Source organism: Pseudopodoces humilis, chromosome 2 (genome assembly GCF_049639895.1).
Source record: "Pseudopodoces humilis isolate 2021_Gansu_Grassland_sample_001 chromosome 2, ASM4963989v1, whole genome shotgun sequence".
NCBI lineage: Eukaryota > Metazoa > Chordata > Aves > Passeriformes > Paridae > Pseudopodoces > Pseudopodoces humilis.
In genome coordinates, this window is record NC_142201.1 from 30,539,859 (window position 1) to 30,555,425 (window position 15,567).

At 40.7% G+C, this 15,567-nt stretch overlaps 1 protein-coding gene across 6 annotated transcripts in view; it reads left to right on the plus strand.

Annotated features, from left to right (window-relative positions):
- Positions 1 to 15,567, plus strand: part of CRACDL (CRACD like) — a 66,508-nt gene that overhangs the window by 39,406 nt on the left and 11,535 nt on the right. For 5 of the 6 annotated variants that reach the window (XM_088052224.1, XM_088052221.1, XM_088052220.1 and 2 more), the window contains 5 exons: positions 2,694 to 2,829; positions 3,201 to 3,365; positions 3,993 to 4,061; positions 7,206 to 7,433; positions 8,964 to 10,542. In XM_088052224.1, the coding sequence (XP_087908350.1) occupies positions 2,694 to 2,829; positions 3,201 to 3,365; positions 3,993 to 4,061; positions 7,206 to 7,433; positions 8,964 to 10,542 (2,177 nt within the window). The remainder of the gene's footprint in view (positions 1 to 2,693; positions 2,830 to 3,200; positions 3,366 to 3,992; positions 4,062 to 7,205; positions 7,434 to 8,963; positions 10,543 to 15,567) is intronic. The other variant, XM_088052223.1, reaches the window with a different exon arrangement.

The window sequence follows — 15,567 nt, forward strand, 5'->3', positions numbered from 1 at the left end:
TTCCCCTAAAATGTAGCTACTAAGGATTGTTAGAGAAATGTAGATGACTAACCATTTGTGCCAGAGTTTGAAACAAGGAAGGAGTAATGAGATGACTGCAACTGAAATCAGCAGGATCGAGAGGCTCTGAAGACTTTTTTTTTTTCCTCTGTATACATGGGATTAATCTGACCAAAGGAAAAACGTCTCCATTTGGGTTATGGAACCACAGATTCATAGAATGGTTTGAGTTGGAAGGGTCTTTAGACATCATCCAGTTCCAGCTTCTCTGCCATGGACAGGGATAGTTAGTTACCAGCTGCCTTTTATAATCAGAGAGAAGTCAGCATAACTAATAAAGATTGTATCTTCCTTATGCATGAAATAGACTCTGGAAGTGCCTATATCTCCTCACTGAATGTAAACAGGAGCCTGGGATAACCACCTCCAATGTAAATAGCTGCAATTTGGTATCTGAAGTTAGATCAGATGAGTCCCATCCTGTGTACCTCATTGCCTCTGAAAACCCTGTCTTCATTGAGACACTGCGAAAGAGTTACCCACTATGAAAAGTAACCATGAGAAACCCGGTCCAAACATTCAGATATGTCTCTGGATAGAGAGGTGGGCTGAAGAGCCTCTTGAATAACTAAGAAGCAAGTCTTTGCATTGATGGATGCTGTGCCTCTCAGAACAAACCTCCTGGTCCTGAAGAAAGGGGTGCTGTTGTACCCAGGAATGGGAAAGGAAACCATCCCGGCCATTTAAAATTACATTACTCGATGTGGCCACCAGGCAGCGCCAAACAACCAAAAGAAATTATTAACTTTTTTTTTTTTTCTTTGATGGTTTGGTTTTGTTTATGGGGTTTTTTTTTGGTTTTTTTGTTGTTGTTGTTTGGTTTGGTTTTTTTGGGGTTTTTTTGCGTTTTGCTTTCATGGTATTGGCAATAGTAATGTTAGTTAGTTCAGCTTGAAGCCCTCGGAGTCCTGGGCTGGCAGTATCAGGTGGTGTGTAGTGGTGTTTGACAGCTTATTTACAAGACGTGGATGGTGAGCTTTTCTTTCCCCCATGTATGGCTTAACAAGGTTATATCTGAGTGGGTGCCATCTCTGGCTGTTTTGGCCATATTCCTGTGCTGTAACAGAAAGATTGTTACATTATTGTTTCTTAGTATTTATTTAGACAGACAAAACCCAGGAAATTATTTGAAAGGAAGGAAAATTAATTTGAACCCTCTTAATCTGAGGAGACATGTAGGGTGCCTCCATTATGTGTCTGGGAGGGATGTATCTGCTAGAAAGAGGAATTGAGGATGGAATGCTGGGATAAATATGCCCATGCAAGGACACTGCCTGTGTGGCTGCTGCCCTTGTTGAATGTTGGCGCGTGGGGCACCACTGCAGCCCTGAGTGGCACCTATTCTGCAAATTGCTGTAGATCTGTCTGACCTTGGATGCGTTGCAGAGGTCACATTTGGACTTAGATAATTTGTTCTTCTAATGTGTCTAATGCATTAAGCAGAAGTAGCAGGCTTTCCTTCCTTCTGCAGCAAGAACGTAGATCAACTCTTTCCTGCTATTGTTTTATTAAACATATTTACAGCAGCCACTATGAGGAAAATGTTACTGTCTGCCATGATTGTTTATGTTTGTCTTCAGTGTCCCTATGACAGTATCTAGGATCCAGAAATACAGTTCTTTTTTCCTTTCTGCTCAATTAACTTGATAGTTACATAAACCCAAACAATTCTCTATTCTGTACTCATTTACCATTTCATAGCTGCCTGATTTTAAAAATTTGAAAAAGGTACTCTTATAAAAAATGCTATGTGCACACATTCCTTGTCCCTGCTCAGTCAGGGTATGAGCTAAGCTGAGGAAAATGAGCACAAAAAACCTCCTAGCAGCTAGCTCTCTGTCTATGGGCCTCCTCTACCACTCCCATAAGGAAGCAAGGTGCTCATTTTCTGTATGCACCGTTTACAAAAGAAGTTACGTAATGCATGCATCAGAAGAAACAGAATATGAGAGAAACTGCCCACAAAGTATCTCCCACTTCCTATAACTATTCCTCAAAGATTGTCTATGAAAAAATGTGTCTCACAGGCTCATAAGAGAAAATCCAAGGGATTTTGATATAGAGCACAGCACCTTTTAAGGATTTATGGAAAGGATTCCATGTGAGGACTACGTTGCCTGAGATGTTTTTGCTAATGATCTGTATGGCAGAGATATATTAAATGCTGTACCACATACAGATAGTAAAAGGTATTATTCTTCCTATGGTAATGGTCACTCATTTGCAAGACATAGTCTTACATTAGCAAGGAGTCTCAGTACAGACTCAATTTATGTGAACTCCATTTTTCACCTGGGCTTGCCTGTGGGCCTATGACACCACCCAGCTGCTGGCTTTCACCCAAGGGGCAGTAGCTTTTTCCATAAGACACAACTCATCTTCTGGGGTTAAACTGTCTTTAACCTTGATTCAGTTTGTTAACATGGCAGATAACATTTAAATTTTTTTGTTTGTTTTTGCTTTTAAAGGTGTTCCTTAGATTACCCTGAATGGCTGTATTCATGGAGAAGTCTGGAATCTTGTTTGTGGTGTATGTTGTGCATCTGTGTCTCCTATTCCATATTCAATAACTTGAGTTAAAAGAAATGGCAAAAAACTTTGCATGTTTTCACTCATTTTTTATATTATTCTAGGACACATAAAGGCATTATGGGAAGCAGAGCTTTGTCACATGATAGCATTTTCATCCTTGAGTCTGGACAAGAGCCTGCAAGGCCAGTAAGAGTGTTTTCTCAAGAAAACATTTCTGATCGGATTAGAGCTTTACAGGTAATTTACACAACTTAATTTTTCTTTTCAAATGCAAGAGGTGGAATGTCTTTCCAGGCTTCAGGTTTTCTTAGACAGCATTTGTGGTTGAACATTTGATGAGTAAGTAATATCTGTCTGCAGTTTACATCAAATGTTGCATTTGTTAATTAGACAGCAGTATCCTGTCTTGGTTCTACATAAATGATAGCTGAAAAATGGGTAGTTTATTTGGCTCCTTAAGAGAATGTGTAGAGTCAGATGTCCTGTGCCCTGGATCATTTAGTTGTGAGAAGATAAAATAATGGTAACTCGTTGATCTCAGCTAAAAAAGTGTCCTGGGGAGACCTCCATCACTATTATAAGCTAATGTATTTTATGCCATGCTGAAGATGAAGCTCCAGCCTACCATGAAACTGGGACCTCCGCCTCCATTTGGACTTCATGCAAAGCGAACAGAGGATGCTGGGACCAGTTCTGAAGATGATGGATTGCCCAGGAGCCCTCCAGAAATGTCTTTGTTCCACGAAAGCCTAAGCTCAGGCGTAAGAACAAGAGTGAGTAGTTCCAGTGTTGACAAAAATGAATGTTTAATGACTTGTTTTACCTATATGTGGATGGCAGAATAAAGTATTTGGTTTTACATATCCCTATTTTACCTCTGAGCGATTCAGAAGTACCTTACTCAAATTGGGAAAACACTCTGTCTCTCTGTAAACAGCTACTTAGAATCTGTGCTCCTGTTAAAACAGAAATATCACACCAGAAAATGCAGAACTAGGAAGAAGAGTATGTGATTGTGTGCATGCATGGGAATGCTGTGTTTTCTATAGAGACTAAAAGGAGCTCCCAGGCATTAAGAAAAAATAAGGCTGAAAAATCTGTATTCCCCTTTGAGTGTGTTGATAAGAGAACACTCTAATGTTCTTCTAGGTTTTTCACTGGAAAAAGAAACATAAAATAATCTGATTTTTTTAAAATTATAGTTTTGTTAGACATTATTTCATTCTTTATCTGCATGTCTTACACTTCATGTTTGCAGTGTCCTTGCTAATCCTTAAGACTATAGAGAAAAACAACTTACATTGTCAGTACCCTTGTGCACTTTGTGTAGATGGTTTCTGTGATTATATCCACCTTGTTTGTCATCTTTTACTGAATCTCTTCCTCATTCCATCCCACAGTTCTCTGACTCTCACAAGCACCTTAGCTCTATGAGTTTAGCTGGAACAGGCAGTGAAGAAGAAGAACAGGTAACTTCTGCCAAATGTATTAAGGGAGAAGTAATTACCCATAGTAGTTTTAAAAAGAAATATAAAAAATATTATTTTGTTGCCTGTCTGATGTAAAAAACAACTTTGTATGCATGTAATTGCCTGCATTTTAATGTCTGTCTGTCTAACATAAAAAACTATGATTATTTATCAACATAATTCTGATGCACCGTAATCTCCCATTGATAATAATTAATGCCTCTAGGAAAGCTCATATCCTTTAGCTAACTTTATAGACATGATTTAATCTCCAAGCACAACCAACCAGATTTAGACACTGAAGCAGTGTCTGTTTTTTCAAAGATGGGAAATTGCAGTAAAGGCTGCTTGAGGTACATGCATAGGGTAAGGGAGAAAGCTTATTGAAGAGATGGGAACAAGCAGATCCTCTGAAATCTGCCCAGACCCTGCTTTAAGTAAGAAGTTACCTCACACTGACACAGAAAGTGTTTGCCTGATGATAGTGGCTGACATTGCTGCTTAGGAGTCTGAGTTCAGCCTGCAGTCGGATTCTGGCTGTGAATTTTGCTGAAGTGATGTTTTTCAGAGCTCAAGTATAGGCACATGGATGGCTTTCTTCAATCAGCAGCCAGCCGTTCTGGCTGATTAAAGGGCTGTTTTGAAAAGCTCTGAAGAGTCCCTTTTAGCTGTCCACAGCTGGAGTCATGGTGGAAACAACACAAGGGGTAGAGGGAAGAACATTTTCTAGGAAGAAGAGGAGGGGTGGAGGGAAATTGCAGAAATGAAATAGAGAAACTAGTCCTGAGCTGACCATTTCTTGGTAATTATGCAAAATGTATTTCAGGACCAGCTGCATTAGGCCTCAGCAAAGATTTCTGGCCTTACTTCTTAGTTTCCACATGAAGCTGTTTGAAAAAACTGCTTATATGCAGTGCAATATTAATATCTTTAAAATAAAACCAACAGAACTCATGAAGGAAGAATTTCTTGGAAGCTATTATGGGCTCACTGTAATTGTGCCCAGTCCAGATGCACGTTTGCTAAAAGAGGATTTATGTCTCCCTGTTGTTCCATTACTTTCTGACTCACTTGCTGACTCCCGAGTCGTGGCGCTGACTACACAGTTGCTTAGCTTTTTCCACATGCCCTATCATTTAGCTCAGAGTTTCTTCATCCCATGCCAGTGTGAGAGTGCAGCCAGAATGCATCTCCATCTGAAGGCTTTCCTCTGAACCACAGGGTCTACTACCTGGCATTTTGGAGAAATTAGCCCTGCTTCTAGAAGTGAGAGGAGACCAGTTCACAGGGCTGAGGAATTTTGCATAACCCAGTCCAGAGGTTTTGGGCAGCAGGGACATCTTGTTGTGTCTTGACAGCTTTTCTGGGTTAAAGAAAGGAATCACAACTTTCCTGTCTGGGCCTTGGGGATGGGGTTTCCTCCTGGCCCCACACCACCACCCAGCTGAAGGATGACTGAGCCATGAGATTTGGAGAAAGGGGTCTGCCAGCTCTTTCCCTCTCCGGTAGGCTTTGTCAAAGCGGTGGAACACTGGTGGAACAAACAACTTCGGCAGCTGGCTCAGAGCTGGCATTCACTAAGGCTACTGAAACTTAAGTAAGAAACCAGATTTTGGATTTTCCAGTGTAATGGCCCACCCTGAGCACTGCCAAGGAGAAGACATTCAAAGTTCTCTAAGAAAAGCAGGAGCCAGAAAAAAGGCAGGCAAATAATGACGTGCTTTGAAAGACAACATGTGCTGTGTCTTTATCATGGAACTGAAATGTCAATGCATTCACTGTTAGGTACTAATGTATAATGGAGGCACCTATCATTTCTTGTACATTAGTCATGTTTGACTACTAGACTGCAGATATTGTAGGGTTAAAATTAATGAGAGCATCCATTATTCAGCATGTCTGAGCTATCTTCTTTTTCTTAAGTAGAAAGTATGGTTAGAAGGTGTGGATCCAGCCTCTTCTAAAATCAATGGGAGTTTTCCCCTGGCCATTGAGAAAGCTGTAGAAAGCTTTCACTACACTACAGAGTATCTTTGGGCTGCAGTGCATATTGCAGAATTCTACTTGCAGAAAATGCTGATGCTTTTCCCCTCCCAAAATAAAATGAACATGCCCTGCCCTTCTCCTGTCCAACCTCCTTAGTAAAATACCATGTCCAGGAAAAAAAGAAAGAAGAAGAAGAAAGAAGAATGCCCACAGAAGAAAGCATGACAAAGGAGGAAATCTCCTCCAAAGAAATGAACCAGAATTTCAAGCTTACAAAGGGAGTGTTGTCATGAGCTGTCGGAGGTCACGTTAATGCTGTGACAGATAGTTTGGAAATACCATTTTGCTTATTTGCAAAACTGAATCTGAAAGAAAAGAGAAACCCTTTATAGAGCATTTTAAAATAAATTTTCCAGTGTTCTTTTTGTATCATCCCTGGATCTAGAGCACTTTTTTGTGAAGCTCACAGGCAAGCTGAATTCCAGCTTTGTGCAAGTATGACACCCCTTCCAACATTAAGGAGCTGTTTCTGGTTATTGGCCGCTAGTAGGAATTATCCATCACTTCCTTCCCCAGACTAGTCTACTAATGAAACTTTACATTTCCAGTAAATGCAGATATAAATACATGATGTAAAAGTATGAGCTGAAGTGTCAATGCCACTAATTCTTAATTCTTTTGTCTTTGGGAGGGTACTGTAGAATTGGAAGGGACTTGTTGACATATAGGAAACTAAAGATGCTCAGCACTTTAATAACTAAAATAACTGGGTAGGAGGCTAGACAAAGATGCTGGAGGACACACCCAGAAAAGAAAATGGCCCTTTAGGTTCTGTAACTGAGTACTCTTCATAAATCTGTCTTATGAAACATTCTGGCCATGTACTTGTGTGCTTTAGATCTTCCAGTTACATGGGATTTGCTTCTTCCCGCTGGACAGTGTATCACAGTACTCAAGCAGCTAAAAATGCAGAATTGCTAACACCAGTACATTACATGCAACATTAGGAAATGCAACATATTTTAAAGAAATGTCAAAGAAGAAAAAGAGGAAAAATTAAAATGGTAATAAATATGTCTACTTATTTGTAGAACTGTTATTTTTGTATCTTTGTTTCTTTGTCTGATTCTCCATTTGGGGATTTTTTTTTTTTTTCAGATTACACTGGGTTCTTCTAGATCTCACTCTACAGATGGTCAGCTGTTCACTAGGCATGGAAGTACCAAAACTGGGTCTCCCCGGACATCTGACAGTACCATCTCCCCTACAGCCAATTTTGACACTCCACCTGAGCTTTCTGCTTTCTTGGATAATTCTGCTGCTAAACATAAGCTTTTAATAAAACCCCGGAACCAGAGATCCAGTAGAATGAGAAAATTTTCTCAGGTACGTGTGAAAATAAGCAGTGTCCCTTTTGACACAAACCCAGAAAGTTCTTACTGGACTTTGTACTTTAAAATCAGATATGATAGTCAGTTTGCTGCATGGACATTTCATTGGGTTTTAATAGCTGTTATCTGACAAATATCTGAAGTAGACACTAGGAACAGATGAAATATTAGGATTTTACCTGCTGCTGTTTTGATGCAGTGGTTTACGTAACAATTTCTTCTTAAATTCACTGTGCAATACAATCTAGTGTCCTGTTTGTGATGCAGAAGTTGGACTGACTGCTGCATTTCTTACTCTAAAGATTTTTTTAATTGTTATGATAAATTTGTGTACTTTTCCTAACCTGCAATATCCTGTAAAATCTTGAGTCTTTGGGAGACTGCTCATGGAGAAGCTGTTTTAACTTCCAAAATATAACTGGTCTTTTATTTTCAAAAAGCACAGAAAGAGCATGTTTTGGCCTATTAATTGGAGACAAATTCTGTACATTAAGACTGTTCTAAATTCAGACCTCTCCCTGCCCCAAAACCTGTAAATCCTTTACATGCCCTACAGAGATGTAAAGTAAGTCTTAACAGAAAAAAACAAACAAACCCCCAATAAAAATGAAAGTGTTAAAAAGTGTATAGTGTTAAAAAAAGAAAATAAAAAATTTCTAAACCATCCTTCTAAAAACCATTTATCTGATCCTTTTTCATATTTTATGAAGAGCATAGCTTGGGTTTTTTTTCTTTCTTTTTTTCTTTCCTTCCTTCCTTCCTTCCTCTCTTTCAGCACTAATGTTTTCAGCTTTTACTGGTATTTTTACTTCATTGTTCGTGGGCTTTTTCAATGTTTTAAATATAGTAAAACCATTAATTGGCTTGCTTATTACTAGAAATATTATTCCCTCTGCCTCAAAATATTACTAGCTGATATTCTGTATTTCTCCAAATCTGTGAGTGACCTTTCAGCTCAGTAGAGCACTGCTGTGAGCAGAACAATGATGAGGCCAGTTATTTAGAAAAACACATAAAACAATAATTCACCGATCAATCCTTCTCTTCCATTCTAACATTGTTACTAAAATACAATTTCTTTGTCCAGACTGCCTATAAACTGCCAGCTGACTGAGCCCTTCTGTATTCCCATGGAGAGTGTTCACATGTTTTGATCATACAATTTTTAGTATTTTCTTGCCCAACTCTGGCTGCACACCTTACAAGGCAGTATGCTCTGGACAATCAATTGCCAAGGACAGTCCAATGGCCATTGTTCTGATGGACTTCGCTTCTACTAAGGCATGAAAGCACTAGCTGTGCAGAAGGAAATGTCACACTTTGCTTTCATATTGGTTAAATGCATTATTCTAGGATCTGCTTAGTTAAAAAAGCATCCAGTCTGTAGGTTAAGAAAACTGCAGGCTCAGCACTGGAGGCAAGTATTGCCTCCATCTCTAAGATCTCGGCTGTAAATGTAAGGATGAATAAGAAAAAAAGTGAAGTTGTACATGGTGATGGGGCTTTCTGAATTTCTTTTTTACAGAGGACCCAGTCTGAATCTCTGACTGATTTGAGCTGTACCCCAGAGGAAGAAGAAGAGGATGACGCTGTATTCAAACCCAGCAATCAAGAACTGCCATGCAGTGCAGCTGCAATGCAGAACGTGGCTTCCTGGCCAAAGCCCAGAATGCCTGAGGATGTCCCCCCTGCTTTGAGACCAGTGATGACTCAGCCTGCTTCCGAGTCTGCTGTTGGACAGGAAACCCTGCTACCAGAGAATACGCCAGAGGACTGCCAACCAACACTGGAAATGACACGTGAGGAGTCTGAGTCCTCACTGCTGTCAGAAGGCAAAGACCCTGCAACTTCTTCCTATTCCTGTTTAGACAGAGAAGTACAAAAGCAAGAACATTTCTCAGAAACACTGGATCTGTTGTCTGGGGATGTGTCAATCAATATTGTAAATCAAGAAAATAAGGAGCTTCCTACTGTGTTTTCATTAAATAAATTACCTTCTCAGGAAAATATTTCAGTTAATGAGAATAGTACTGTTTTCTTGGGAAGGTCAGAAGAAAATAAACTGAAGGAGGATCAGGTACCTGTGGAAATGCCTGGCAATAAAGGGGCAGACAAAGAGTTTACTCTATTGTCAGAGTCCAGCAAGGAGCTTTTCATGGGTTCGTCCCAGCCCACAGACTCATTCCATGTTTCACATCCTGCTTCCTCAATGCAGATGGGATCATCTACTTTATGCTCTCTAGAGAAAATAAAGACTGCACAGGAGGCAGCTGCTTCTGATAAGGAGAACAGTCAGTCACCGGTCCACAAGGAGGAACAGTTGAGGAAGAAAGCTGAAAAGGCGGTCAACGAACTCAATGCCTTCAAAAAGTTTTCTGTTTCCTCTGCATGGGAGAGGCCAAGCACCAGAAGCCTGCATTTTCCAGAAAGATCAGAATTGGAAAGCCCATTAAATACTGGATTCTTCCTGTCCAAAGCAAAGGTCACCTCAAGAAATGAGAAGTGGCAAGATGACTTCCAGAAAGGATCAGAATTGGATGAGGAAAAAAGTAGCAACAAAAAGGAGACTTTGCTGCCAGAGTCCTACTCTGAGAAGACAGGACAACGTACAGAAATTTTGGCCAGTTATGTTTCCCCAGCTGTTGATGCAGTACCAATGTCAAGCAATTCTTCAGTGGTATCTCAGAATCAGCCAGGTTGTAAAGATAAAAATCCTTTTCAAGTGAAACTTAGATCCACCTCACTGTCCTTGAAATATGAAGACAACTCACCACCAGAATCAAAAGGGATTAAAAGATACAGTGCAGAATTTAATTTAGAAGATGAGGGACTGACTTCCTTTCTAAGAGGTGATAAGGCAGAGATCAGAAAAACAGCCAATACAAATACTGGTGATTCTTTAAATGAAAAGATCAAACTCAAAGCAAAGTCCTCTGAACAGCTTAGCAGCAAACCTCCACTGCCTAAAAAGCCAGTGTTGCAAAGTATAACCATTCCAAACACCACTGCAAGCAAGGAGAAACAGGACAAAGCTATTCACTCTCCTGAATCCAGCAATGAAGACAGAGACTTGGAGAAACAGTCAACTGCTTGGAAAGTGCCTGGTAAGACTCCCAAAACTTTATAAAGTTACCTTCGCTTGCAAAGAGCAGCCTTACCTGTGAGAGAGCAAGGTGCAGCACTGTTGTATCTGCCTGGTGAGCACGAGCTGATGGCTCTGCCTTCAGTGATGTTGCTCCCTTATTTTCCCTTGCTGAAAAGATTATCACAAAGACAGCAGGGAAGAAACAGCAGGCAGAATAAGATATTTTTACCTCTGATTTTTGAATTTTGGGGTATTGTTTAAAGGATGTTCAAAGTGACACTCAAAAAATAAAATACATGTAGCACGTATTGGAAAACAGAAATAACATGACACTAAGTGTCCCCATTTAGAGCTGCTGCATGGCAATTCAAAATCCAAGAGCACATATTAAGTATAGTGCCCTGTGTGGGATGAGTGACTCAGACCTCTAGACCTTCTTTTTCACCAGAGCACTGAGGCAGAAATACAATGAGGCCCTGTCACTGCCTGCCATGGTTAACACACCATTTATTTATTGCCTCCTGTGAGCTTTTCTTATTCATTTATCTATCTTTATCATTACACTTTCCTAGTTTAAAACAAAAATTAACAACCCTGCAGCTTCCTGGAGTTCAAAGCCAGGAGAGACCAAAGGATCAAGTCTACTGCAGATAGTTATATTTCACTCTGTTGTCTGTATTATATAATCGGGTCAGAGATGAAAAAAAAATCAGACCTCTTGGGACTAATGTACTGTGGACTACAGGCAGAGAACAGAAAAGACTGGAAGTGACACCACTGTCTGGGGTCTTTGCAATGACAGTAAACAAGTTAGGTGAAGCACAATCAGTTCTAGCAGCAGACTTCTGCTCATCACTTCAGAGAACAGCCAAGAGGGGAAAAAATAAAACTCTAGGTGTTCTGATATGTAGAAGAAAAATCTTCCCTGTTCTGGACCTATCTGGGCATGGGTTTGATGTTAAGAATGCAAGAAGATGCTGGCCATGCAAATAATAGGGTATCTCTCTGCCATTGCAGAGTTTCCCCCAGTCTCATTGCTCTTCTCTGATTGGGGTCAGTCTCTGAGCTTTGGAGTAGGGAAACACCAAGACAGAAGAAGATCTCAGGGTATAGGAGGCCACGTCCTCTAGGGTGACAAAAGTCTCTTTCTGGCCCCAGAGGCAACTTGCTGATGCCGAGTGACATCTGATTCCAGTTGTCCCCTGCTGCAGCATCACAGACATTTTTGAAGGACTTTGACCACGTTCAGTTTCCTGCTCTCTCTGACATCATAAAGGAAATAAATTCATTAAGATCCACAGCTGGATGAGGTCCCCACAGCCATCCAGCTAGAGCCTCCCCACACCCTGCAGGCAAGACAGGAGATATATAAAAAATATGTATATAATCCCAACACTCCCATTGAAGGCATTTTCCCCTCTGCTGCCCTGAGTAGTTGATTATTTGTAGTGATGCCCACATCTCTGATGGACTGAGATTTTGGGGAGGGTCATACTGGGACAAGAGAGGAGAAGACCTCCTCTAGCAGGGTTGTTGTGGCAGGGTATGGAAGAGAGTAGTGGGAGTACCAGTGCTCCCTCACGCAGTGCTTTATCACATCCCTCTTGCTCAGTGCCAGAGTGCCTGCAAATGGACTGGAATGCCTTCCTGCAGTGAAAGACAATGAGTACTGGAAAAGGAAGAAGGGGAAGAAATGAAGCCAGGGAGCACATTTCTCCTCCAGGCTTCTCCTGTGGCTCTTCAGCCCTAGGATGAAGGAGACTGTGCTTGAGATCCTGAGATGCAGGACCACCCTCTACAAAATAGGATCTGTGGGTGATAGTTGTGCCTTGGTCTCCCTGATAGAGATGCATGCACCTGAAATTTGAAACAGTGTTAAGAAGTCCTGCTCTGTTCCCCTCCACCTGAGAGTATTACACCAAATCTTTATAGCCTGAGGTTGTTTAAAATGATAGTTCAGATTGGTCTGTGATGGCAATTAATTTTCTTCCTTATCTACTGCCTTCTTCAGACACCTGACCAAGCACCTCCCAGTGCTAAGTTGTCACATCAGCCTGACCTGGCCATCTGAAGTCATGGGTGAATGAGGTGTGCCCACCTCCTCTGAGTGCCCTGGAACCACACTAGCTTTATTGGGAAAAATTGCATAGTGACCCCACAAATGAGGCCCTCTGTGAGGCACAGGAGAGTCGTGGGATGCAATGAGGACTTAGCAGGGCAATAGCCCTGTCCAAACATAATTTTAAGCTCTCTGAAAAGTTTCCCTCAGCTCACTGAGTCAGGACCATGTCTTTGCAACTGCAAACAGGAGAAATTTGACAAAATCAACACAGCCCCTCATGGATCACGTGTCTAATCAGGCATCTCTGGCCTGGACACTCACTTCTTTTTTTTCCTTACACCCAGACAGCCCTCTCCTAGCCCTTGAGTTCATCAGGCTTTTCAAAGAGCTGTGGTCACCATCAGGAGACAATTTATGCTGTCAGGGAGTTTCTTCCCACCACATATTAGGAAATCTATGTGCTGAACAAGAAGACAAGCTGTGAAATTGTGATACAAGGGGATGTAGTTCCCTTCTCATGTACACACATTTAAAAAAAGTCAATTTGCTGTGTCATGGAGGTCAGCAGGAGCAATGTGATTCATCCAGTTCACATTTTAGCTTTTCAGCAGTCTTGGTACCAAAGGAACAGGAGACCTAATGGGATGCTGGCTTACCATGCCAGGTGAAAGCAGCACTCCTGCTCTCCAGAGCTTTCTGGGGAACTAGTGAGGGATTGCTTTACCTCTGTCAGGCTGCAAGGAAGCTCTTTAATGTCTGTGTGGAATTAGTCACCCCAGGAGGAGTAATTTTAAAGTTTCTGGAGCTAAAGGCACAAGTCTTTGTAAGATTTAAAAGGTTAAGCTGTGTTGTTTGGAGTTGATACACTTTGCTATAAATCCTGTAAAGGGCAGAAACAATTACCATATGCTAACGGGTTATTACAACAGTGAAACCATAAGCAATGCTTGTCTGAATCTGCATATTAGGATAAAAAAAATCAGTGACTGAGGAGCTATAGTGGGGAGGCATCCTCTGAACAGAGCAAAAGCTCAGGGAAGAATGATGGATTTTATGGTGAATGAAATTGGTGTGTACTGTCTGGCAAATACAGGCTCTGGAATAACAAGAGAACTGTTTTTCTCTACATCAAAAAGACATTGCTTTAATGCTGAACTGGCTACAGCTGAAAAACAAGCTGTCTTTTTCTTTTTTTTTTCCTGAAAGAAGTTGCTTTCTAAGTTGTGTCAGGTTATTTTGCAACACGGCTGTTTACCAGCAGTGAAATAGACTTTGATGCAAACAGCAGTTTCTTGTGTAAAAAAAGATTCTTCTGGCATCAGTGGTATAGATCCAATCAAAAGTCAAATAGTCAAATACCTCTCAGAGCAGCATGGGGAAGAAAGAATTGTCAGAAATACTTAAGCAAATCTTTAGAATACCTTTGTCTGAAATTAAGGAATTGGGTGTGTATACTGACATGAATGCATGTAGTGCATTAATGAACAAAGGGAAATATAGAGGCCAGGATATTCTAAATGCTTTATGCATTTGTGAAACTCTTATTAAAATAAGTGGTGTTTTATAAATGAGCAAAGATACAACAGTGTGGAATTAAATATGCATGCATAAGCAGTGTTATAAAATAATGACACTTACATACAGAGTGTGTTATCTCCCTGTGTAAAGTTGTTTGGATTAGTTTTGAGTATGTTTGCTTTTAAAACACTCAAGGAATCCACAAGCTAGCTTTGCTTGCTGTAAGTGGTTTGACTTTCAAAAGACTTGAAATTCTGGCTCTGACCTTTCACCTGCACACATGTATAGCAAGAAAAACCACTCTTTGCAGTTCTTGAAGGCGTAAGATGTTCTTTTCCAAATATGAGACTTATATGTCATAAAGAGCCTCTGCTAAAATTTTTGTGCACAAAAAGGCTTTTAGATGTATAGAAAACAGGTCACAGATTTAAAGAAATCTGAGGCCATCTCTAAAAAGACAGTTAATCCCTAAATCTCAGGGTAATGGTTAAAAATATGTCTTTACTGTGTTTATCCATATCAGCAGTACACACAGAGAGGTACATTTGAATACAGGAAGTATATTTGTCTGTCAATAGACAGAAATAGATATGTATTTTTCTTTCACTTTCTGTGTGTGTGTATAAATCCATGCACAATAACAAGTCAATCATAGTTCCTTTCATACATTAAGATTAATGTATTATCTTCATCTTACTGTTCATACAACCAGTCTGAAACACATTACAGGATAATATCCAAATATCAGAGAGATGTATACACATTAATTTCCACAATACTTAGGCAGAAGAAATTCCCACCAGTAGCATGATAACCTTTTAGTCTGAGGAAAAAAAAAGAAATTTGTTTTAGTAAGATACTAAGGGAAACAGATACCTGCATTAAATGGGGTTGCAGCAGGGGAGTTTCCCCCCTCTAGAGGACCACTGAGGCAGCCAGCCCTGATGCTTTCAGACTCAGTGGAGGAGAGCCTGGGGGATTCTGATCTGCAGGAGGGAATTGAGAAGGTGGCTGTGGTTCACTTGGCTTCAGAGCTATCCTTAGTGGTTGTTCTGGGAGCTGTGGAAGTGGTGAAGAATGCAGAACCGCTGACCTTGTGACTGTCCTGTGTATGTTCGCTGGCTGTGGGGAAGACATGACGGCAAGGCTTCAGCAGCCTCTGGGTGTGGTTTCAAGTGGCAGCATAAGATCTCAGGAGCCTACATTAATTGCTGGCTTTAATACATGGTGACATTATGCACAGACTGGCTTGACAAGTTCTGACCTGGATCTTTCCACTGTTGGTGGCTTATCCCAAGGGAAAGAAGGGGCTCCTCTCTTTCGAAAAAGCCTGAGGCCAAGCCAACTCCAAGGAAACCAGGGAAAGATGCAATCATGAGGTTAAAGCTGTGAATGAATGAGAGACAAATTGCTGCCAGCAATATCCTTTATTAGCTTATGAAGTTACTAAGGAATGAGTTGAAT